The 27349-nt window shown below is 38.4% G+C and overlaps 1 protein-coding gene across 1 annotated transcript; it reads right to left on the bottom strand.

Moving 5' to 3' along the window:
• Positions 1–1714: 1714 nt before the first annotated feature.
• Positions 1715–27309, bottom strand: LOC137185659 (alpha-2-macroglobulin-like). The gene is made up of 27 exons (XM_067593938.1): positions 27196–27309; positions 26976–27085; positions 26711–26878; positions 25980–26207; positions 24904–24967; positions 24675–24820; positions 24076–24225; positions 22526–22672; positions 22371–22443; positions 16985–17039; positions 16503–16728; positions 15858–15984; positions 15568–15689; positions 15407–15458; positions 14334–14417; positions 13560–13736; positions 12273–12348; positions 11912–12068; positions 11742–11816; positions 10227–10389; positions 6684–6871; positions 3439–3651; positions 2960–3084; positions 2636–2726; positions 2378–2549; positions 2170–2211; positions 1715–1968 (listed from the first exon to the last, which is right to left on the bottom strand). The coding sequence occupies exons 1-27, from the start codon at positions 27275–27277 to the stop codon at positions 1964–1966; spliced, it is 3318 nt and encodes a 1105-aa protein (XP_067450039.1). The 5' UTR covers positions 27278–27309; the 3' UTR covers positions 1715–1963.
• Positions 27310–27349: the final 40 nt, after the last annotated feature.

Below are 27349 nucleotides of genomic sequence, written 5' to 3'. Positions count from 1 at the left end.
TTTGGGCCACTGGGAAATTGTAATGGGCATTTTAGACCAGTGAAAATATTTGTTAGTTGAAGCCCAGTGATTTGGACTCACATTTTTGATTCTTCACCCGCCAGGCACATCTAATTGCATTCTTTTTCATGGAAATCATACCATTGACTAGTGATAGAGAAAGTACTGCTTTTAATTTTAATGTGATTTGCACCCTGTTTACTGATTTAAAAAAAAATCTTATTGTACCTTACTCTTCTCAGCAATTTGTTTTCCACTCTTATTCCAGTTCATTCAACAACTCACCATCATTGAGACTGGTCGGCTGCCAAAAAGACAATAGCTGATTAAGGGTATTGGGGTTTCCTCAATCTAATTGATATATTAATGTTACAGTGACTTATTCAGTTCTGCAACAGCGCCCTTTAAACTGTGTGGGATGTTTGATTTTGTCATATGTACAGCGGTTACCCAAACTACTACGGCAAAAGTAGATCATTTTCTAGTAAACATACCTGTGTGGACTGTGTGGTCATCCTCAAATAATGATGATGGGTTGCAACGCACCAGAAGCAAAACCCACATGTCTGTCCAATGTTTGTGAATTGCTGACCTCAAGGACAGGGACAAGAGACACTCCTTTGTGGACAGCAATGGACAAATATTGGACAGATAAGACAGATGTTTTTCAAAGAGGAGGGAAGGGGACCCCAGCCGAATCTGGACAAGCGACACTGTGGTTAATGGTCAGCATTTTAACCCCTACGCCAAGGGGCACCCCATAGTTACAGTTCTGAGGAGGCACATGGCAACTACAGGACAGCTTGCATTGTAGCTTCTGTGGCTTTGTGCATAGGCTTTGTGGCTATGCTGTATCCCCTTATATAAATCAAGCTTTACAATGTCATCTTAACACGCGTCCTGGGTAGTTTACGACTTGTTCTCACCTCGACTTGTGTGACTCTCACAACGACAGCCATGTGGCCTAATACCATGTTCATGTCTTTCCTGAGCTAGCATAATTGTGAGTTTTGGACTGGAAAATAGTGCTCACGTCAACATCCAAGTTGTAATTACAACTGGAAACTCTTACATGAAAGTGCCTAAAAACCAAATAAATGGACACCTCACATCAGTCAAAGACCAAATGGGTCTATTTTTGAATTCATTCATCAATCTGAAAACAATTATGTGACGTTCAAATACCACAGCTGCATTAGAACATTGTATGTCCTCTTCTGCAACTACACTACAACAACGGCAGCCACTACTAGAAATAATAACATCATATGAGTTATGTTATCTGAACCTGACTTAAATGAATGACTTCTAATAAAGTTCAGGGGTGACCTTTGCGGTTGCAGCCCCAAGACTGACTTAAGTCAAGGCTCAAAACTTACTTTTATTCACTAGCGTTTGAATCCTCCTGATGTGGCTGATTTTTGGCTTGTGCCTATTCTGTTAAGTGCCTGTGTGCCTTGTTGTTTGTGTCGGTATTTGTGCCTTTAGCTACCTGCTCAGGTCTATACAGCACTCTGGTCAACGTGGGTTGTTTTAAATGTGCTTTATAAATAAATTTGACTTGAGTTGACTTGAAAGCCATTACAACACTTACTTTTTGAATGTGTCCACTTTCCATACTAAGCTGACCTGCACAATGTTATTTCTGGTCAATTAATGAAATACATATAAAGAAAACTGGAGAGACAGAGTTGAGTATAAGAACAGTTTTGAATGGGACATTCAGATGACATTTTATTGTACATTGTGTATGGATTTCACTTTAGACACATACAGGAGTTACACAGCTGAAAGGATTTGTGGCAAAATGTAACAAGCAAAATAAGTGTTAACTGTTTGTGTATGATTACACTAACAGACATGGAGCTACACAACGTATATAAAATGAACATTTTTAAAGTGCAAGTCCTTTTAAAATCTTCTGAAATCTGTGATGACCTGAGGACTGACCACCCTTCACTCTTCATGCTGCAAAAGAAAGAAAGAAAATAATTCTGTTAAGACTACATTAGTTGATTTCTAAATTGTTGTACATACTTAGATTATCTGTCAAAACAATTTATAACATGCTGCTTTTTGTGGTCAGGTTAAAATTGGTTAAAATGAGGTTTTTTTCAGGTCATTAAATGAATGTTTTAAGTGTTCCTGTATGTTATTGCAGATTGTTACCGGCAGCACAAGGGTAGCTGTATTCTGTCTCAGCCTGGTCACCTGAGAGGAAAAAGAAGTAGAAGAGACATTAAAACAAACAAAAACAGTCAAACCCTCTTCATGTGTCCAAAACTCCAGCACATTTACAACTTGTAGTTCTCCAAATTATATTTCTTATAACTGTTCAGTTTGTTTGTAAGTGGGTTTTAGAGTTAATGTGATTTACTTGGCTGGTAGTAGTCATAGATCTTGACCACGGCTGGCTTCAGGTTCTGCACTTGGACCTCCTGTACGAGCTCTAAGCTGTGGTTGATGGGTATGTCCTTTGGTAACTCTAAGTACACCAGAACATGATCTTCCTTTTCTTCAACACGATCCACCAGCGGGGCACGTTTGAGCTGTGAGGACATGATATTCAGCTGAGTTACCACGACATCGACATCTGACACAAATATTACAGGTTTAAACTACAGTAATAAGTTACCCATTTCAAAGACTCTGGATCTGGGACAAATCCAGAGAGCATTTTGATGTCCAGGATCACCATGTTTGAACTGGTCTCCTTCCCACTATAACTGTAATGGAACCATAAAAAATGTGATGTTACACAGTGAGATATTACTCTGTTCTTCATAGTTGTACTGGCTGATGCATAGAGAGTTTTTAATGTGAGGCACTGGCAGTACTACAAAATAACTACAAAGTTGTAAACATTTCCAACATGTCCATCCACCAACAGTTACTCAGGAGATTATTTGTTTGAAATTGCATAATTCTTCTATCATTGTTGTGCTGTTGATGTACTTACAGTGATTTTAGCTTCAGAGTGAGTTTAGGTGTGGTGGATTTGCTGGTGCAGTCAGCCTCTGGTTTTACCTCCACACTGAGTGTAGTTACATCAGCAGGAGTTGGGATGTTATAATGAAGAGAAATCTGTCAAACAGGTACACAAGGAAGATTTAACATTCATAAAAAGTTAACAAGAATCTTATGAATTTCCTTTCCCCCTTGAGAAGTACCATCTGGTTTTCACAGGCTAATGATTGTAGTTTTAGGTTTCCAGATTGAGAAAAAGATTTCGAGTGATGCTGCCTCTTTCCTTGGGTGGAGGAATAAACATTTAAAATGAATACATTTCCTTAATTTATAAAATCATTTCTGTATCTCCCCATCTTTTTGACAAAATAATTTCATGATAGTTAAATAAGGGATAGATTTCATTCCTTTTTTGGAACAATAAGGGATGAAATTTATCTATCTACCAACAGATCTCCAGCATTCACTGACCTGCATTGACACACATGCAGTTCCCTTCACCTCCAGGCTGTACTTTCCTGTCATGTCCTGCAGCATCTTCTCCTGGTAGAGCAGTTTGTTGTTCTGGTTCACATCAAATGTCAGCTGGCCACTGGGAGACTGGACTGTCACTGTGCTTGAACCCTCTGGACTGAACACCAGAGTGGAGTAGAGAGCCAGAGCCTGAAGAGCCACCACTGTGTCCTACAACACAAATACACACACACACACACACACACACACACACACACACACATAGTCGTGTTTCCATCACTTCAGAGGACATTACATTAACTTACATTCATATCCTGGAGACTTATCCTAACCTTAACCCTAACCACCACATGCCTAACCCTGACCTTAACATAACCCTAAACTCACCTTAACTATAAACCAAGTCTTCACCTTAAAATTAATGATTTACGTTAGGGGGACTTGCTTTTTGTCCCCACATCATGACTGTGTAAACAGATTTATGTCCCCAAAACATGAGGAATACCTGGACCACACACACACACACACACACACACACACACACACACACACACACACACAGAGAGAGAGAGAGAGAAAAGCATAGAAATGTACAAATGTACTTAATAAACTTATATTGTTGAGAGACATGTAGCAGACTTTTCAAATTCATCTTTTCTTATAATCTCATTCATGCAACCATATTGTAACTTAATATTTAACAATAAAGGCAGACATGATTTTTACTTTTCGTAACCTCACAATTATCAGGTTCTATCTGCATTCTGAGTGGTTTTTGAGATATTGAGGTTCAAAGTTTTGACATCCTAGTTAGCAAAACTGACATAAAGTACAAATACCCTTAATGTGCTCTAAATATATATTATCAAAATCTTTTTAATCACATTTTAAAGTGTTGTTTTTATAACCAGCTGATTTCTGATAGAACCTTCTAACTCTGAGAATTCAGAAAAGAAGATGATTTTGTTGGAAAAAGTAAACAGATTTGTCATATTTTGTTTTAATACACAAAATGATGATATTTGGGCACAGACAACGATTTAGCTGCATGTTTTAAAGTTAGACATAATTACATTTGGTTTTTACTGACAGATTTGAACTGATAAATTTAAGACAGACAGAACATTTAAAAATGTTTCTCTGTTAATTTCCTTTCTCTGCTTTGATGTTTTTTTGCTGCTGTCTCTGTCTGTTGCTCTTCATCTAAGAGCTTTTCTGCTCCCAAATTTACTTATTTACGTATTTATTTATTTATTTGTTTGTTTGTTTGTTTGTTGTACTTCAACAACAATCTAGGGTCTCTGTCAGTGTCTGAGCTCTGAATGTTTCTCTGTCATTACTGATTCTCCTGCAGGACTCAAGTTATAACATTAAACACACACAAACACAGTTAGCAGCAGGTAGTGTTAGCATCAGCAAACAGCAGCCTGAATGTATCTCATATTCTTACATATTCAAATTTCTCTTTCATATTTGTTAAGTACTCAGAATAACTTAAGTCACTAAAGGGGAGTTTTTCCTTGCTGCTGTCGCCAAGTGCTGCTCATGGGAGACTCATGCAGTCTAGACCTGCTCTATGTTAAAAGTGCCCTGAGATAACCTTTGTTAACTAATTATTGCTAACAACTCTGCTAACTGTGTAATTAAACTTAGAAAGATAGCTGACTAGCATGGTACAGTAGATAGAGGTCAACATCAGCTTCTCACTGAGCTCAAACAAGATACAAAACTGACTTTAACTCAGTTGGTGTTTGTATCTTACTTAATTATTTTGATCAAATTAATCAATTTGGAGTCTTCAAAACTTAAGATTGAGCAGCATTTTATGACGTTTTCAACTCATTTAAGCACAGTCACAGAGCAGTGAGGTTAAATGGTGAAGAGGTGGAACCTGATTGGTCCTCCTGTCTACATTCTGAGCTCTGATTGGTGCTTCGCAGATGAAACCTTGTAGTCTAGTTAGAGATCGATTTTTGAGAGAGAACGTTTTCTTTTCTCAAATTTTAGGGCCAATAATGCAGAAAACAAAATTAAACCTACACAAACTGTTAATAACATGTCAAAGAATACTTTCAAATGAATAACTCATTTTTGACAAAAATGTCAGATAGAACCATATAATTCTGAGGGCACGATTTATCAATTTCAAGTCTCTCCAAGATGTTGATCAATTGATAGTAATGGCTGCCTAAAGGTAGGAAAGTTATGATTTAAAACTGGAAAGTAATGCTCAGTATATGTGATTTGAAATTAATATACTATGATACTGCTTTTGTCCTTGGTGTGATACAATCACTGAAATCAAATTATAATCATAATTTCTAAGGTCAGTTTTGCATGGAAAATTCTCTGCCTCTGAAACGGAGGCATAAACATGGGATGGGATTTACAAGAACCACAAGGAAAGTTGTAGTGAGAAAAATAAACATGCATTAAACATAGGTTTGAATATAACAAACTGCTTATTAGAAACAAAAAAATAGGCTTTTATTAACAAACACAGTATCTGACTACTGTAATGCAGAAAACAATAGAAGGGGAAGTTTTGGTTTGTGTTGATCAAATTCAAATTTGAACTCTACCATCAATGAACTATATCATCACTATAGGCTGCAACTACAAATCTTTCTTTTGTTGAGACATTTAAGTGAGTGTTGGGCTGCATTTATGTCAGGATCCATATCAACACAACATCCATCATAACCTGCACAGGTCTGATCTGATGAACCTTTTGCTCCATCCTTCTCTCTCTCTGTCTCCACCAGTTGTGGTGCCTTGTGTATATTTTGTGCATTTTTAATTTGTCTTATTATGTCAATTCATCTGCTTTTCATTTCCCATGAACGTGTTTATTGCCTCCTAATGTATTAATAATTACATAGATGCTAAAGATCATAGTATCATCATTTATGAGTAATAGCTAACAGTTTTCTCAGGTGGAGTTGCCAAGCAACTATTTTATAATCAAAATCACTCTGATAACATAGAAATCCCACCTGAGAACTGACAATGAGCTCCCGGTCACTCACAGTTTTCATCTGGAGGGCAGTGACAGGTGCAGTCAAACTGCTAATTTGCATAATGAGGTGCCGTCTTAGTTAATCAGATGATGAAAACACAGATTGTGGCCACAAGCTCTATGAAAACAGTAGCTCACATTTACACAATTCCATTTTCTTATAAATCTATCCCTGTACTGTATGTTTGACTCAAAGTTCCACAATCAGCTGTTTTGAATGTACCTGTGTAGAGGAGAAGCCTCCATAAGAGTTCTGCTGGTCTGTCAGCCATCTGACGATGCGGCTGGTGTAGGCCAGGTCTTCAGCAGTAGGGGAGGCGATGAGTTTTGCCAGTATGACATACGAGCTGATCTCCACAGACAGAGAGGCTGACGTTTCTGTTGCTGTCTGAGACCAGCGAAGCCGGCCCCCTAAGGACAGCCATTCACAACATATAACCTTTATTTAATCAGGTAGTTTCATTGAGATCAGGATCTCTTTTGCGAGAAGGATCCAAATAAAGCAGGAGAAATAAAACAGAGAAGACACGCATCACACAATCGGTCAGACATACTGTATCTGTACATCCATCAAATGGGCTGAGACTTTCAAGTTTTAATGTCCATGAAAATAATGGTAGTCTTCCAAAATCAGTATTTACTCATGGGGTTTCAAAAGTTAGTCCGACCTGGTACTGATAAGCTGTAGTTTTAAATTTGAGAAGAGATGTAATATGCTGAGGGATCTTTAGTGGGAGACATGTAGAAACAAAAGTGGTAGTGTGTAGTTCTCTGGTTCATAGTGAGGACCAAACCACTTCCTGACTTTCTGATGACAATGATCTCCTCCAATGAAACGCAGGGCACAGTGGTAAACTGCATCAAGTTGTTTTAAGGTGGAATGAGCAGCATGAGAGTACTATGTGTCCATAGTCAAGCATAGTTTTCCTGTCGAATTCCTCCTCTAGAGCTACATTTCTAAGTATCTACAGGCCACCTAAATACTGTGCTACCTTTTTTGATGATTTTGCTGAACTGCTGTCTATTATCTGTATTGACTTTGACTGTGTAGTTATTGTTGGTGATTTTAACATCCATGTTGACAACCCCCAGGACAGAGGGACTAAAAAACTGTGTTATATTCTCGATAACTATGGACTGACTCAGCATGTGACAGAGCCCACACACAACAAGTTGCACACTCTGGACTTAATCATCTCTAAGGGTCTGAACATTTCTAAGGTTGTAGTGACTGATGTTGTTCTCTCTGATCATTCCTGTGTTTTCTTTGAGAGTGCTATCTCCATGCACACAAATGTTCAAACAGAGGTAATCACAAAACGGTATATCACTGAAAACAAAAGTGAAATATTTATTTAGGCTTTCTATTCCACACCGGCCGTCTCTTGGGTCTCAGTCAATGAGCGTGTAGATAATTTCAGCTCTAAAATTACAAATGTTATTGATGCCATTGCACTCACTAAGGTGAAGGTTGTCTCTGGTAAGAAAAGTTCTCTATAGAGAAATGCCACGCTGGTCAGAATGGAAAAAAAGAGTGTTGAAAAGCTGAATGCAGGTGAAAAACAAATCTATAAAGAGAGACATCACATTTATAATTTGGAACTGAGAAATGCAAGGTGGTCCTTCTTCTCTGACATCATTGCCAAAAACAATAATAATGCACGTGCCTTATTTGCTACTGTCGACAGGCTAACAAACCCTCCTGTATCAGTTGCCCCTGAACATCTATCCACCAAGGCTTGCAATGAATTTGCCTCCTTTTTCACTCACAAAATTCAGAAAATTAGACAAGCAGTCAGTGCCTCCATATCAGGAGCAGGATATGTGTTATCCCTGTGTCCACTTAAAATTAATTTGAGTAGTATGATACAATACCATCCGATCAACCACAAAAACCTGGAGGACATTATACAACATCTGAAATCCTCCTATTGCTGCCTTGATATTCTGCCCACAGGCTTTTTCAAAATTGTTTCCTACAGACTGTCAACACATCTCTTCTCTCAGGTGTCTTCCCACACACCCTGAAAACTGCCATCATCAAGCCACTCTTGAAAAAGAACAATCTAGACACTTCATTAATGAGCAACTATAGGCCCATATCAAACCTCCTGTTTTTAAGTAAAATCATTAAAAAAACCTTCTTTCAACAGCTGAACAACTTTGTGGCACTAAACAACCGTTTTGATGTCTCCCAGTTAGGATTTCAACCTCACCACAGCATTGACACTGCTCTTATTAAGGTCTTCAATGACATACACTTAAACACTGACAGAATTACAGTGGCAGAATTACAGTAATAGTATTACTGGATCTCAGTACGGTTGACCGCAACATATTACTAGACAGATTGGAAAACTGGGTGGGACTTTCTGGCACAGTATTGAACTGGTTTGAATCCAACTTAAAGGACAGGGAATACTTTTTGTCCATAGATAATCACGCATCTGAGCGGACAAAAATGACATGCGGAGTTCCCCAAGGCTCTATTCTGGGTCCTCTGCTGTTCAACGTCTACATGCTCCCACTAGCTCAGATTATGGAAAACAACAAAATATGTTACCACAGTTATGCAGATGACACACGAATTTACATAACCATATCACCAGGGGACGATGGTCCAATACAAGCACTGAGTAAGTGCATTGGACAAATCAACGTTTGGATGTGCCAGAATTTTCTTCAGTTAAAGAAAAACCAAACTGAAGTAATTGTTTTTGGAGCCAAGGAAGAACAATTAAAAGTCAGCACTCAGCTTCAATCGATAATGTTAAAAACTGCAAACCAAGCCAGAAATCTTGGTGTAGTCATGGACTCAGACCTGAATTTCAACAGCCACATTAAGACAATTACAAACCTACTATCATCTGAAGAATAAGAAGGAATAAAAACAAGAATTAAAGGACTTATGTCTCAGCAGGATTTGGAAAAACTTCTCCATGCATTTATCTTCAGCAGACTTTACGCCTGTAACACTGTCTTCACAGGTCTCCCTAAAAATAATCAATCAGACAGCTGCAGCTGATTCAGAACACTGCTGCTCGAGTCCTCACTATGACCAAGAAAGTAGATCATATAACTCCAGTTCTCAGATCTTTACACTGGCTTCCTGTCTGTCAAAGAATTTATTTTAAAATACTGCTGTTGGTTTATAAAGCACTGAATAGTTTAGGGCCAAATTACATTTCTGATCTGCTGCTGCATTATGAACCATCTAGACCTCTCAGGTCGTCTGGGACAGGTCTGCTTTTTGTCCCCAGAGTAAAAACTAAACATGGAGAAGCAGCATTCAGTTTTTATGCTCCACATATCTGGAATAAGCTCCCAGAAAACTGCAGGTCTGCTGCAACTCTCAGTTCTTTTATATCACAGCTGAAGACTTTTCTGTTTACCACTGCCTTTTATTAAACCAAATTTGAGGGTTAATATTTTACACTGCACTGTAACTTTTATTCTCCTGTTTTATCTGTCTTATTCTATTTTAGCTTCTTTTTATTTCCAAATTCAACACTTTTTAATTGTATTTAAATGTCTTTTTTTACTTGTGTTGCTTTTATATTCTGTCTTGATGCATTTTATGCTCTATGAAAAGCACTCTGAATTGCCTTGTTGTTGAAATATGCTATACAAATAAACTTGCCTTGCCTTGTCCTCAAGAACAAAACATGCTTAGACAGATCATGACAGATGACAGATAAACAGGCACAAGTTGAGCTTCATTCACAGTAATGAAGTCAGAGTGATTTCATTTAGGAGGATGACTCACCGTCTTTTGATGCAACCGTGTCTAAGTGCTGTAGAAGTTGAGCACGGGTCTCCATGTCTCCAGCCAGGGTGAAGACGTATGCCAGCAGAGCTGTAGTGTAGGTGTTGCTGAGGTCACTGGTGGACTCCTTAAGGCAAGACAAGCTCTTCTTCACCACAGGATCCTGAAACAGATAAAAATCACATTGTAGTATATCTTCTTATGACTCAACTGATTTTGATTGATCTAAACACAACTTGTTTATTTTATCTTTTTCCATGGACCAAAGACAATTCATTGAATGCCTTTGACTGCCATGTTAACAAATTCTTTTATTCAAAGAAATGTAAATGAATTAAGGCATCAAATAAGTTTCCGCTCTGTGAGTTTCAATGGGGACTTATTATTATTGTTGAGACAATTCTGACTTCAAGGACGAAGTGCATAAATCAAAGTTACAGCAGCACAGCAGTGACAAATCATTTAACAGCACCGCTAAACTGGATGACAAAGACTGATACAGAGGTAGCAAAACCACCACCAACACAGACCAACATTAAGCTCCAGCACAATGACATCCCCAAGTGAAGCCAACAATGCTAACCAACCGAACAGAGTGAGTTTCAGTGTGAAGGTTTTTTTTAAAATCTGTTTTGGATGGTGAATATACTACTCTCTGTTTTTTTTCTGTGCTGTGTGTGCTGTGGTTGCTACTGTTTAGCTGCTAACCATAGCCAGTTAGCAGAGCTAATTGTTTCATCAAACTCTTCCCAGTTGCAGAAGAAACATATTCATCGTTAGGTTATTAAGTGTTATAGGGCAGGTAATATTGTGTGTCAGTAGGATTAATTTTTGCTCTGAATACAAAACATTAGCACTAACAGGAGCAATAAATAAAATGGGGAGTTACATCAAGCGTCCAAGGTTTCTGCTGTGAAAGTCAAATAATAATTTTATGTAAACAATGAGCTGATAATAATATAAAAATCAATAATATTTATTAAATTCTTTGTTGTAGTAATTTTTGCAGTAAGCAAACAGCAGGTATCTCATATGTGTTAATGTTACTTAAAAAAGAAAATGCTAACATTATTTCTGTGAGGGATGCTTTTGTGCTTTTAACCCAGTGCTGCATGAATGGTTTTGGACACACAAAGACAATTTCTCACTTCATGTAGCACTAACTACAGGTAGTCTGGGTCTGCGTTATCACGGCTATTAAAAACACTTTCCTAGATGACTGCCAGTAAAAATGGATGTCGTCTTCTAATGGACTGATCTATGGTTGAGACTACTGAGCAGTGCTGAAGTAATGTCTGGAAGCATTTTGGATTGTGGATAAAGGTGAGGCTGTTTTCTGCCTGCAGTAATATTACCAAGAACATTTTTGAAAGATATCGCTGCTAGCAAAAAATTAAATTAAAAACCTGCACACTGGGAAGACATGATGAAAGTGAGATTATGGAAAATTTACTTGAAATGAAACTTGAGTTTGCAGTGAAAACAACTTGAGATATTTGTGAAGATTGTGCTCACATCTTTGGCAATGTCCATCTCCAAGAAGGCAGCAGTGATGTAAGCACTGAGAGTCACTTCATCAGACACACCACCCTGTTAAGAGGAAGTATTATAAATAATATCATCTTTGTACATCTAATATTCAGGCTGGCATTAGTTACTAATGACCTGATCCCCTTTAACAGTACCTTCATTCTGTTATTAAAGAGTTTTCCTGACTTTTCGAAACAGCCATTTTGATGTTGTTTACTCTCCAGCCAAGTCTTAGACTCTTCAATCTTTGCTGGGTCAATGTAGATGAAAGACTTTGCTTTAACAAAGGATCTCAGCACAAAAGCAGTCAACCTGAGGATATAAAAACAAGGTTAGACATTGACTGAGACAGCAGAACAAGAGGAAGCACTTGAACTGTGTATTGTCTCATGATAGTCACCACAATACACTAACTAATACACTAATGCCTGCAGAAAGATGAAAGCCAACAGCTGCCAATGATCACATCATGTACATATACTCTAAGTACAGCATGTGATTCAGTAATGTTCTCACCAAGTGTTCCCCGTTCCTGCTCCAAATGTGCTGTAAGCTCCATCGTCATGTTTGTAGTTCAGCTGTCTCTGGTAGCCTGTGCAACAATAAAAGTATGCTTATTAAAGCTATAAGGATACACACACTTTCAGATTTAATAGCAAGTTCAATATTAAGGTTATCATCTGGGGTGAATTTGTTCATGATGGCTCCATAAGTTTGACAGCATGTGATATGTTCAGCCTCACTTTGCCCAAAATGTATTTACCTACTTGTTAAAGACATATTTTCTCAGACAATTTCGCACCACGAGCCATGAAGTTCCACATGAACACACGATTTACTGCCAAATTTAGAGCAGTTTTGGTTATTTCACACAAGAGAAGTCTCTCTGTGCTTGTTTTGCCTGTGCTCTTCTCACTGGCTTGAACTGAGCGTGGTTCAGTTGGAAAATGGTGACGTCACATTTTCACGTGCACTAATCACAAAGGAGCAATATTTGAAACAAAATGCAATGACGGTTGCAGGGTTTACTGCTTATGCTGTCAGGCCATTGTCAATCATATTTGATCATTCTGAGTTTTTGAGTTTGAAACTATAAATACTAATAATGTTTCTCAGTCTAATTTTGTTCAAATTGTTCAACTTCCAGTAAAAGCACAAGTATTTGACATTAAAATTGATGCATATCCCTAATATATAAACTGTATATCAATTGAATGTCGGTTATTTTTGTACTCAGTTGTCCCAAATCACGCTACATGTATTCTCTGACTATATACAGTAGTTATGAGCATCTACAATTTTTCTCACTACACCATCTTCAACTCTTTCAGTCCCTTTCAGTCATTTTCACAATCTCAGTTTTGTAGATTTTATATTGGACTTTAAGGTAAGAGCCCACATTTTTCTTCTTTTTATGTGTGTGTGTGTTTCTTTTCTTTAGGGACTGTTATAATGACAAATCTGAGAAAAAGAAAAGTAAAGCTTATTATCAGAAATCCTCTCAGGGCCTCCAGACCAATCAGAGTCAACAAGTAGGCGTGTTGGAAACTAATTATTTTCATTAAGTTGTAAGTAAACTGATAAATCTAATGAGGTCACTTGTTATCTACCTTTTTCATGCTGTTTGTAACTAAAAACACCAAAATATATTTTTTAATATTCTTAGCTCACTTTTTGAACATGTAATTTTGTCATTTGAAAGATAACCTCTCTGCCAAGCCAAGAAATAAACAGCAAAGTGAATATTATCACAACTTGATGAAAAATGTTAGTCAGGTTTGAGGGTGTTGCTCAGAGACTCACCACTGGTCAGGAAGCCTTTAGCCTTTTCCATGATGGCTGGGGTCAGCTGCTGGGTGTTTTTCAGGTACTGGAGGATGTAGATGTTGGGAGCCAGGAGAGCCATGTTCTGCTCTCCACATCCATACGGCATCTGCAGCAGTCCATCCAGGTTCTTCAGGGCCCGGCCGAGGATGTCACCTGCACAAAAACACTGACTCACTAAGCCTGAACATGTAACTAACCTCACCTTTAATTTCTAAATGTGTCTCATAAACACTAGTAATATAAGTATATTTTCTTTTGGTTTTACAGCACTGAAAATGTTTGTAAGAGTTGTGAAGTTGTAAAGATGTATTTTCATTATTTGAAAAATATTATATATATGGTTAAAAAAAATTGAACGAAATTAATCACAGAAAAAGATGAGCTAAAGCCTTCTTTTGCTTAGAAACAGCAAGTCAGATGTTTTGCACATAAATCACGTGGGGGTTTTTTTTCAAGCAAAATTTGTGGTTATTTTTCTTGGAAGCATGTTAACAAGCTTCAAAAAGAGCAGATACAGCAGGCAGTGCACAAAAGGAGTTTCTGTATTCTTTCCCATGACTGTGTTGCATTTGTTGTGTTCCTTGTACAAGTATAATCCTGCAATCACTAGTACTCATGCACATTTTTGACTATAAATCTGCTCCAGCTCTAATGTACTTTTTTGTTATTGATGCCTTTCTTTATGATTCTTGTTAAACTTAAGGATTTGTTTAGTTAAAGCAACACTCAATAAAACAAATAGTTGTTTACCCAGGACTGATATTGAGGCACGGGCAGATCCATCAATCATGTTCTCAGGGAGGTGTATATCTATTTCCTCTGTCAAAGCCTCCCCTGTGTACAGACAGAAAACAGTCAGCTTAGAGACAGAAAGCAGAGGTCACAACTAAAACAAGGTTATTTAGATTTAAGGTGGTCAGTGGATCATCAATTGCAGTGACGAAAATAACTGAATACATTTAATCAAGTAATATACTTAGGTAAATTTTAAAATACTTGTACTTTTACTTGAGTATTATACCTCCACTACATTTTAGAGGGAAATATTGTACTTTCTACTCCACTACATTTATTTGACAGCTTTAGTTACTTTTTAGATGAAGATTTGACACAATGGATAATATAACAAGCTTTTAAAATACAACACATTAAAGATGAAAGCAGTGGTTTCCAACTTTTTTGGCTTTTGACATCTTACATAAAGCAGTGTGTAGTCGGGGTCACATTTCACATGTCTATGAGTTGTTAACAGCTCCACCAAATAGTGATTTTTCCCTCTAAACTTCTCACATGGTTTCATTTCAATAAATGTTCAAATGATCCAATATTTCACCAAAAATCAAAGATGTATTTCATCTTATATAATAAGTATATATAATATATCAGTCAGAAGGACCAGTCTTCTACATTTACTTTAACTACATTTTGCTGCTAAAACTTATGTACTTTTACTTAAGTAGGATGTTTCATGCAGGACTTTTACTTGTAATGGAGTATTTTTACATTGCTGTATTGGTATATTTACTTAAGTAAATGGTCTGAATTCTTTTTCCACCACTGATAGGAAATAAGATAGATGAATGCCACAAAACTGAAGGTTCTTTGGGTGTAATGAGTTTATGATAAAATGTAATAAAATGTATTTAAGTAATGACATTTAAAAGAAGATACTTGTGCTAAACTTGAAACAATTGCCATAAATATACTGTAATTACTACCTTTTTGCAAGTAATGAATGTCTCAGTTACATGTTTGACATGTAATCTAGGGCACCCTTTCTAACTTTTACAAAACGTTTGATGCCTGGCCTCACCCATACTGACCTTTAGGGCAGAGCAGCCAGTTGTAGGTCTTTGTCTTCTCAGTTCCCTCAGCCTGAGAGGAAATGAGATAGGAAATAATGTGAGTTCCAGTGTTACTTTTATCTTAGATTAAATACAAAATGAAATGGTTTTCTTTGTCATCTTAGTTTTAGGGTACCAACCTTTACAATGAGAGATCGTGTAACCACGTCGATGCGACCTCTGTCTGGCACAGTCACGATCTCATTGTCACATGAAACCTCGGATGTCACAGCTTCAGCTTTCACAGTCACATTCACAACCCCTAAAAAAACATCATATACCCGTGTATAAAACTTGATTGATAATTTTCTCAGATGCTGGAAGTTCTAAAAGTGTCAAAACACTTGTGAGTTGTGCTGGTAAAAGAGGGACAGCCAGGACAGCTTCAGGGCATCCTGAAGACCTTGATGGATAAAAGCTTGATGCTCACCTAAGGCTGAGGGGGCCATGGTCCACCTGAGGGTCTTGCGTTCATTGCCACACAGGCAGGATGTGTACTGGTTACCAGAGAGAGGAGTGAGGGTGAAATCTAAGGAGGGGGCTGGAGTCACAGTGACCTGTTTAAGAGAGACAAACATTAATTATAAAACTGGAGTTTAGCATATGGCATTTGCTTACTGCAGCCTGTATGTAGCCAACCAAACCTGATTAAAAACAGTCCCACTGCTAGGAATAAAACATATGACACAGCATAATACATGTGCTTTGTGTGTCAAAATAACAGTACACTACTTAAATAAGTGTGATTATTAATAACATATCTTTGGACACAAAAAACCTGTAGTTGGTTTGCTCCAGTCTGCATCAGTGGACGAGTTGGTAAACTTTTTCCTTTGGTTTAGTTTCTTACCAGATGTGAGAATGTTCACTCCACTCTGCTCCACTCTCATTATGAGCATGTTAGCATGCTGACATTAGCATTTAGCACAAAAGAGCACTGTTCAAATGTACAGCCTCACAGAGCAGCTAGCATGGTCTTGTTAATGAAAGAACAAGATCAACGCACAAAGAATATTATAGTGGCAGACTATGTCATGTCAGGTAACACTAATAAATCTGTAAAAATATGACTTACCATGATGCAGCTAGACAGGTAGTTGAAGGTGGTTGCCTTCAGTTCAAAGTGCTCCCCCCGGATGATGGAGTAGGGCAGACTGAGCTCGAGGAAGAAGGGCTGGAAGACCTTGAACTCTTTACGAGGAGCCAAGCCAAAACCATGAGGGGAAAGACAGAAAGCCTCCGTCTCCCAGGTGGTGATAGTGTCTGGGACAGTGACGGAAACATCCTTCGTTCCAGACTCTCTGGATCAACAGATCAGAGGTCAAAATGAAAAAGTCTCCAAGAAGCATCAGTAAAGTATTTTCATACCATTAATGTGTGCAGGAAGTCAGCCAGTTAAAAACATCTTTCTATGGGCCCAGTGGGCAACTTGTAATGAATGGGGTGCCATCTTGCAACACAGTATCCAATTCTCTTAATACATCCACAGTTTATTACCCTCAGACTCCCATTTTTTCCATTTCATGACTATCAAAACCCCTTGTGACAGAAACTCACCCAACTTCCACCAGGTCCCATATCCAAGTCTCAGGGAAGAAAGTGCGAACTGTCTCTATTGGCGGAGGAGGAGGAGAATAGGATGTTACTCCTTCCCACTCCACTTCAACAGCTTCGTCAGCACTGCTCAACACGTAAGAGATACCTGAAAAGAAACTAGAAAATATTTAGGGCTGTCCCCGACTCAGGATTTTAACAGTTGAGTTAGAGTCAGCATGGCAAGTGGAGGGGTGTAGTCTCATCTACAGTATATATTTATCTTGTTACATATATTTTGTTCTGATAAGCCTACATACTAAACAGCATTATATTATCAATTTGTTTCTTTCTTCAACACAACCTCCTATGAGATATATTATGACTCCAACCAGTTACCACAGTTACAGTTAAATCAAGCACACCTGCAGAGCAGCTGCCCAACACTAAACTGATACAAATCATGTTTTACCTTAATGCTGTTGTAATTGATTGATTTATTGGGATAGTGTGCAGTTTGAAACATTGAAGATGCACTGCACGAGAGTTAGCTTGAAGCTAGTTTGCATCTGTAGTTCCCAACAAAAAACATACAACAGCACAACAACAAACAGTACAAAGCAAAAAAAAAAACCCAAAACAAAACAAAACAAACAACCCCCCCCAAAAAAAACAAACAAAAAAAAAACAAACACACAGAACACACCATACAAAATACAAAATTACACACAGCACATCCCATACACCCACAATGTCAATTAGAACTTGTCAAATTTAAATTAAGACCATAGATGGAGTTTAGACTCAGTGGTCACACAGCTGATTGGTCTTTAGTAGATTTTTGAATTTGGCCTTGAATGTTTTCATTGAACTACAGTTCTTCATATCATCGGGTAGGGTATTCCACTGAGTTGTGGCTTTCACAGAGAAAGCTGACTGCCCAAATGCAAAATGGTATGGTACAATCTTGTATAGAGGATATTCTGGAGGATCTAATAGAACTTACTGAGCGAGTGTACACAAAGTCACATAGTGGGGGAGGGGCCAAACCATTTAATATTTTATAAACTAGGCACAAATTTGAAAATAATCTAAAATTCTCAAAGCTCAGTAAATTGTATTTCTCCAGTGCCCCACAGTGATGGAAATGCATTGGCTTTTTGTCCAGAGTTTTTAGAGTTTGTTTGTATAAGGACTCAAGAGGTTTTATGGCTGTTTCTCCAGCCTGCCCTAACATGTGATGCAATAAGACATATGGGAAAGAATCATAGCGTGCATAAATATCTGCTGCGTCCAAAGAGATTCAGTTTCTAATATGTCTAAAGTTTGCTAAGATGTACTTTATGGTTTTAACCGTTTTTTTAACATGTTTCGTAAAGTTCAAATTTGGATCCAGTGTCACACCAAGATATTTAAAATCAGTAACTATGTCAATTTTTTCACCTTTGATGAAAATATCAGCATTAGGAGGTTGTACCATAGTCTTAGAGAAAAACATACCCTTTGTCTTGTTTACATTTAGACTCAGACATGATTGATCAAGCAAATGTGTGATCCTTTCCAATGCAATTGTAGCAGCTAACTCAGCTGTTTTTGCATGTGTGTACACAACGGTGTCATCTGCATACATTTGTAGCTCTGCATCATGACACTGTTGAGGGAGGTCATTACTATATAGGCTAAATAATAGGGGACCTAACGCTGACCCTTGTGGAACACCCATTGTGCACTTCATGTAACTGGACAGTGTGTCACCAACTTTAACACATTGTATCCTATTAGATAAATATGAAGACATCCATGCCAGTGCTCTAGATGAGAAGTTAAATTTAGAGAGTTTCGATATTAAAAGATCATGATTGACTGTGTCGAATGCTTTATGCAGATCTAAAAAATACAGCACCAACTACTCAAGTCTCGATTTAATTTGCTCTAGTAAATGCAAGGTAGCAGTTTCGGTGGAATGATTTGCCCTAAAAATTGCCAAATTGCATACAATGTAGACCAAAATTGCTTGTATTAAGAAATGTTGTCAGTTGTTTAATGACAACTTTCTCAGCAACCTTTGAGAGTACTGGCAGTATACTTATTGATCTGTAGTTACTGGCTTCAAGGTGGTCTCCAGGTTTAAAAATAGGCGTGACAATGGCACATTTCCAGTCATCAGGAAAGGAGCTGTGTTTAAAAGACAAGTTAATTAAATGAGCAATAGGGGGAGTTAAAATATCTTTGTGTGATTTGACAAACATGGTGTCAAATTGGAAAGCATCTCTACTTTTGGAGCTTTTCAAGGAGCTGATGATTTTGTTTACTTGTAACTCATTAGTTTCTACCAGCTCGAAAACCTGGTGTGTAGCATCCATAGGAACAATATCCAGTTTCCTTTTTGTAAATTTTTTTCCTAACTCATTTACAGACTCAACAAAAAAAATATTAAAGACAGAAGCAACAGTAAGATGATCTTCAATTAACTTTCCCTGTACTTTGAGTTTAAAATCTCCAAAAAATTTTGGGTCCCTCCTTGTGAGATTATTGATGTTTTTCCAGATCAATTTACTGTTGCCTTTTGCCTCATTCAAAATATTGAGATAAAAATGAGATTTAGCTTCTCTTAGTTCTTGAATAACTTTGTTCCTTAAACCTTTATAATCAGCATGTCAGTGTCTCTTTTAGTTTTAACTGCCTTCCTTACTGCAGCATCTCTAGACTTCATTAGTTTCCACAATTTTTCACTAAACCATGGTAAATTGTTTTTATTTTTAGATTTTATCTGTATCCTCACATTAAATCTTTCCCTCACAGAGTTGATTCTGTGAGTAAAAGTAAAAAGTACAGCCATAGTCCAGATCATCAGAGGACAGTACATCATCCCAGTTCAAGCTGTTAATTTCATTGGTAAATTCTTCTTGCTTAGCGCTGGATATGCATTGAAGGATCATTGTCTTAGCTGCCCTGGTCTTAAATCTACTTTTAGTCAGTTTTCTTGCACATAGGGTTAGGTTATGATCTGATAAGCCAGTGATTAAATTATAACTTCTAGTTATTCTTTCTGGTTTGTTAGTAAATATCAGATCAATTTGTGTACTGGAGCATTTTGCAATCCTAGATGGGCCTTTTACTAGTTGTTCTAGTTGGAATTTCTCTATGATCATTTTTAGTTTTTTCCTCTTAGTTTTATCCTCCCAGTTCACATTAAAATCACCCATAAGTAATAATTGTTGAGATTGCACTCTTTCAAGACTTCTGTGAGTTGATCATAGAAAGTGTCATCTGCAGAAGGGGGCCTATAGACACCTATGATGTTAAAAGACATTTGTTGGGATAACATTATTTTTATCCCAACATATTCTAACGTGTTGCCCGTATTATAAACCACATGTTCACATTTGATGTTGTCTCTCACATAAAAAAGCACCCCTCCTCCTCTTCCATCAGGTCTGTCTCTTCTGAAACATTGGTATCTGGGCACCGTGAACACACTTGCAGGAGTTGTTTGTTTCAACCATGTTTCAGTCAGACAGAGAAAGTTCAGATTTGATGCCTTGTGTTAACAAAGTTTAGTCCATTAAGGGAGAAGCCCGGCTCAGAAAGTTGCTACTCATTCGTCACTGGCACCAGGGCAGTCCAGAGACACACTCAGGCACTAATCAGCATCGAAGTTCTGCAACACTCCAGGGGTCACTGGTCCAGGATTTAGCAGAATATCTCTGCTGAGCAGGATCAGCATGAAGAAGAGACCTGCTATTGGGGTGACAGATGACTGGTCCACTGGATGTTCGCTCTGGTACCTGGGCTCGCCCGTGCCGTAGGACAGAGGAATAGATTGCAAAATATCCCAGTAAGTTATGATGAAAACTCACTGTAGGAGTGTCAACTGGCCATGAGCCAGCATTTGTCCTAAGCTCAATCACTCGTCGTCCCAGTTGTTTTCCATCAGGATTGATTGCTGTGGCCAGACGCCCACGTACAGGCAATATAGCAATGAGTACCAACAGTAGTCCAAAGAGCACTCCATGAAACACAGCCCAGGTGTTTTTGCTGATGAAACACTGCGTTGAACTTGATGCAGGTTTTGACAGGCATGCTCTGTGGTACGATAAACAGCCTTGGAGGACAGTCCTATGTAGCAATCCCATCCGAGATCCCAGTGGCCAGAGGGTAGAAGCTCCTCTTAAGCCCCTCAGCACCGGTCCGGTGCACCTGGAACCTCCTCTCAACCTCAGCGGGGAGAAAAGGCCGCCATCCGGGTGGTTAGGAACCCCAGAAGATCCATGTGGCCAGGACCCTTTCCTTCAATGTTGAGATGGATGTACAGATAGTCTTACTTGATGTTTAATCTGATGTTTATGTTTGAAAACCTGGACTGGCCTGGTAGCAGGGTCAGAAGGGGGATGAGCTGACCATCTCCCCATCCCGATGAGTGACCCCCAGTCATATGCCATCATTTCTTGAGTCCAGGGTGCACAGAGAGGCTCCAGCATGTGTGGATTACATTACCCGAGAGGATCCTTTAAGTTTTCTTCTTGTTAAAAAAAAACAACTCTTCTGTTAGCTTCTTTAGTGCTGTATTTCCTTTGGAATATTGGTAACAGCAGCTAGCAGTTAGCAGTTGACAGCTAGCTAGTTATTTTGATTTGAAAAATATATATATGTTTTCTTTTCTGTTCTTGCTGATCAATGCTATTCCTTCTTCTATAAAGTCCTTTCTGAAGATTTTTGAGTGTGAATTTGCAAAATGTTCCACTTTTTTGGGTCCAAGTTTGAGATGTAATCAGGAGCTCACTCCCAGTGCAGCCACTCCTCTGGAATTGATCATGATGAAGTATCTGTTGTTCATCATCTGAAAAAATCAGATTTCTACACAGTCATAGAAATAAAAAGTGTGAAACCTGGTATTAGTTTAGTTATAAAATCCAAGCCCCACATGGAACATCTCTCCTGATGGCTACTGACAGCGCTGTCAGGAGAATCGATCATACAGGATTTTAAAGGAGATGGCAGAGATGCTGGTATGTGTACGTTTAAACAGGAGTTTATTTGACTTGCATTTAACACTGGAGCCCAGAGCTCAGAGCAGGAAACAGAGTTGCTCTGCGTCACACTGTTTCCATCTTCTCGCTTAGTTTCCATCACAGTTATGTGTTTAGGTCATTTAGAGACACAATTCTGAAAAAGTTTACAGCCCATCATGCTGCATTACACACACAAAAAAAAAGCCAGAGATTTGACTGAAAAAATGCAAGTCGACTCGGGGGTTTATTGACTGATGCATCGGATCAGCGACTTTTAGGGGGCAGCCCTCAAAATATTCTAACAGAAGTGGAGAGCAGCAGTGACGCAGTGAACTGTCTTACTGTACAGCAAAAACACCATCAAAAAAACCAAACAAAACAAAAACAAAACAACTCACCATACAAGACGTTGTATTCTTCTTCATAATCGAGGCATAAAAGCAAATTTGATGCCATCTTCAGCCCTACATTCTAGATAATCCAACAAAACACAGATGTCACTGAAAAGTTCATCACATGCAACAAGAGAAATTTTGTCGCATGTAAAAATTACCTGAAAAACTGTATGAGCATCATCTCTCTCGTCATGTCGGGGGTATGGCAGAACATATCTTCTGGGTCTCACATGCAAGCATTCTACTGAATCTACAACTTCATGTGGAATAGAGGATACTTTTGTGATGGGCAACAAGCCAAATATCTGAAAAGAAAGACGGTTCAAAGCTATAAACTGCAACATATTTGTTATTTTACAGAGCTGACGATTAGGGAACTCCTGGTAACTGAGGCCCACTCTTTTATCTTGAAGCCTGAATGTAAAGTATATCAGTCAAAATAGTGCCTTCACCTTATTTCTGAATATCAAAGTGCTGTACAAGTGGGTAAAAACATAAAACCAGCAATGAATCATACTGAAAAGCTGTATCACATACAGTACCAGACTGGTACTGTAGGGAAAACAAAGAAAAGGGAGAAAATGAAAGAAAGAAACAACAGCATGTTAAAACTGCTGAAATTTTAAGACAATGACAAACATTAAAATTGACCATAAATAAGAAGTTTGAATAAAAATAACACACCTAGATGTAGATGTAGATTTTTATTTTTTTGAAAGAGTTGATTGGGATTGTCTGATCCACTACTTGGGAGACAAACCCAGATGTATCCCATTGAAAAGTTAAGGGAAAAGGCTGTTGACTGCTCATTGTGGGGAATGGGCTAGAATCATAGACTGTATATAAAGATGGATGTATCGAGGTGTGACATCACCCGTTGGTTTGCTTTGGAGCTAGTTTGAAGCCCAGAGTTGCAGCTTATAGTCAGCCTCATCTTCTCCGTTTGGAGCCAGGACCTCCAAATAAGGAGTCACAGGTTGTTGCCTTTCACACTAGAAACACGCCCTGCTACCTTGGACCCAAGCTAACGCTAGCTTACTGTGAACACCGAGCACTGCACACTTGGGCTAATGTTAGCTATTTTAGCTAAATTATACTAACAGGGCAGGTATCATAATCAAGTAGCATTAAAGCTACTTAAATATTGCAACAATAGTCTGACTCAGTGCAAGTTCTGGAGCCAGGGAGAGCAGCAGGTGAGCCAACTGTCAATCACAGCTGTCAATCAACACTTACATGGAAGACATCAAAGCTTCTATAAGTCTTCAAATCTTATAAACAGAGCAATAATTTCCAAAATGACAACCAGCACACTTATTAGAGGGCCAAAATCTAGAGATTGAGAACATAATGACTTGTTGAAAAAAAAGTTTGACTCAGTATTTCTGGAGAGAAGTTGAGGCTTTTTGAATGGGAATCATTTGGAGCATCTAGCAGCCATCTGTGGCGTTGTGCTTTAAGGTTTTTCTGCATTTGCTTCAGTCTCAAGCCTTGGTAGTTGCTGCTTGGCTAGAATGGGCTCCTTTTCTTGCCCTTGTGGCTGATGGGGAAAAACTGCACCACTGGAACTGCACTTCTCAGCAATTACCATCAAATACACTATGGTTCATTTCATATGTCTCTGCAGTGGTTGGTGGGCTTTGGGCTATAGCCTGTAACCTCTGTGTAACTGATGATGGTAAATATTGTAACTAATACCAGCAGTTACCTTGTCTGCATCAAGAATCTTCCCTGGCTCCTTGATGAGGACGCTCTGATCGACAGCACTCACAGCACACAGAGAATCTGGCTGGGCTGTCAGCTGCATGGTGTTCTCCTCTCCTGGGACAGCTGAGGATGGAGAAAACTCCAGCAACACCTGAGACACACACAAAACACACATCACACCATCTGGACTTTAGAGGTATGATCTGAGGACCTGTAATCCCTTCAATGTGACACAAATGTGTATTTTACTCCAACTCCTTTACATTTTTAACAAATGCCAAAAGACCAGATTAATCCTTACACAGGAGGCATTTTTGGTCAAGTCACTGGTCTTTTCATTGAACTGACATCCTCCTATTGGCCAACTGATATTTATCCCCTTTCTTCTTGCAGGAAGAGTCAGTAATTGCACTTCTGAAATTGTTTTAGTAGCAGTAACTCAACGTTCTCTTGCCCTCCATTACTTCAGATGAGTGACAACTTTTCAATGAAGGCTACATATTATTATCACCAGTGATTCAGCAGGTGTATGATTCCTTTATGACTCCACAGCCACGTCTGACAGACAGTCATCTACATTCGTCTTCCTCTCTCACTGACCTTGTGACCGAAGCATTTCTCAGTGGAGAAGTCAGCACTGTGGGCGATCACATTCTCACTGGGAAGGACAGCGTAAGCCACAACCCGGACATCTGGTGCCATTTCTGGAGACACTTTCAACTTAAAGGACACCTCACCCTCAGATACTGAAAAAGCAAACCAACTTATATGAACTGTCTTACAACTTACATTCACATGCTTCCCCAAACTTGTGATTAAAGTCGCCCACCTGATTTATCTTGCACTTCCACCTGTTTAAAGCCTTGCATGACAATGGCTCCTCTGGATAGGACCTGGGGAATTTGAGAGAAAGTGACACAAAGAATGAATAATGTACCTTAACTTTAAACACTCATTCCCTTTAACAACAGATTACAACAGTGTCTGCTGTTGTAATTTGTCATGTTATGAAGTTCTTAGTGGGATATGTGTGCAATGTTTGTGTCAAAAAGTTTGTCGTACAGCTAAAGTAATGAGTTCATATGATGAAAGTTACAAAAACTAAACTAAACACAGCTCTAGAATCAGAAATAGAAATAGCACAACACAACACAAAAAAGTGCACAGAACATGTAAAAAGTAACCAAATACTAAAAGCAGTATGTTATAAATCAGTGTTTATCTATGTTTTAGGCTCTAGTATGTGGTTGAAATTTTAACATGTTGAGCAGCCTGCAATAGGAAAGTAATGTGTTGAGGAACAGTGTTGAGTGTAGATCACCAGTGTTTTGGAAGTGCTCTCAAAACATCACTGTAGTTACAGTATGAGCATCAAACAGAGGAAAATAGACTTGAAGCTGCTATACTGGCTGTGAGCGGGACACTTTGTAATGTAAAGATTTATTAACATAATAAAATAAATTGTCATGAAAAGAAAAGTTTTTCTACTTGTTTGTAAGAATGTGCTCTGCTATACTCATCACTATTTTGTCCATACTGGGATCCTGTAGGACTCACTGTTTCCCCACAGCTGACTGGTGAGGAGGTGGTTGTGATCCATAACCCTTCAGAAACGTGCTCCTTGCAACTGAAGTCATTATGAAGATTTCTTTATGAAAGTTACCCCAAAGTTAACTTTGTTAACCTACAAATCCAGCTTTGTGGATTTGACTTCACTGATGTAATAATAGTTCATTTAGAATTTAAAAAATAAAACTGAATCTACAAACTCTTTTAAACAGCTTGGTACAACTAAACAGCTGTTCTGACACTTCTTAGGCTTGTGGACGTTTCTCAAAATCAGTGTCCATGTTTCTGGAGGAGACAACTGGGGACAAGCTGAGAAATAGCTCACCCACCACTCACCAGATACATCACATCTGCAGAGCCCTGGGCCTCTCCAACTACAGTGTATTTGATGAACATGTCCTCTTCTTTGTCACAGGGAAGTGATTTATCCTTCGTCTTCACCTCCAGGAAACTGACTGACTTTGTGTCACGAGAATACTGTTTGGCCTCAGACAACGTGTGTTCTCCAGCCTCATAGTGTTTATATCTATAGGCATGGTACTCCAGTGTTGGTTTGTTGCTGACCTACAGAATAGAAAAGAAACACTATAAATGAGCTCATGGTGGTTAAGGTTGTTGCAAGCTTTAGAAAACGCTCTAACTGTCCTGTGAATTGGTTTATGTTTAAACTAGTATCATTTTCCTATTGTTTACTCACTAATCTGCTTTGTGTCCCTCTCTATTCTTTTATATTTTCCTATTAAGTGTTTTTCTTTGCCCGCTTTTTAATACTACTATATTTAAAGGCCAAGGCTGTGATTCAGATGTAAACGAAGACAGTTAACAAACGATATATAAAAAGCTTACATCATTCAAGCACAAAATGAATCAGTTGGGTTGGTGGTAAAATCACAGCCAATCCAAAGGTTTTGGTATAAAAATAGTTCAAAACTGTTCCAATATGGCCACCAGCTACTATCAGACCTTGGTCAGATGCAGCATATTTAGAAGCCGTTGTAGGTTCGAGCTGTTGGGTTGCAGAGAGTTTTGATGTGACTGACAGGTTGTTAATGCTACCTCTTACTTACACTGAGGCGGATGTCTCCATGGAGGGTAGCTGTGCTTAATGAGAAGGTAGCGATACCATTGCTGTCAGTTGTGAGATTCTGTAGCAAATGTGATGACCACCTTGCTCCCTTAAACAGGTACAGCGGCTTGTCAGCAATGGGTGTATCATTGTAGTATACTGCTTTAACCTGTCAGAATAAATGTCATTATTGAGAATACTCATTGCTTCAGTTACACTGTGTGTAGAATCACATGGAAGAAGTGAAGATAACATTTTGCACTTACTTTTCCTTCCACATTTGATCCTTGGTTATAAATCTTAGGTGTGTCAATAAATGACAGCTTTCCAACAACATATGAAACAGCTATTCTTTTCTCTTGTTTGTGTGAAATACCTGCACGAGATGCCTCCATGTTACAACATGTATACCATATTGTATAAATACATGATATTGATAGTTTAAAAAAAATATTTTGATTCCCTTTTAAATCTAATAAGACTTACTAGTTCCCTCCTCTTCCACTTCAGCTATGAGGATGAGTCGATCATGCAGCACCTTTTGGTCAAGTTTTGTGAAAGTGGACATCTTGATAGTAAAAGTGGCACAGCCTTTCTTGTCCATCTAGAAATGAAAACGAAATAAGATCAAATAAAATGT

This window comes from Thunnus thynnus, chromosome 7 (assembly GCF_963924715.1).
Source record: "Thunnus thynnus chromosome 7, fThuThy2.1, whole genome shotgun sequence".
NCBI lineage: Eukaryota > Metazoa > Chordata > Actinopteri > Scombriformes > Scombridae > Thunnus > Thunnus thynnus.
Note: the sequence above shows the minus strand (reverse complement) of the source record. Positions and strands in the feature narration are given on the sequence as shown.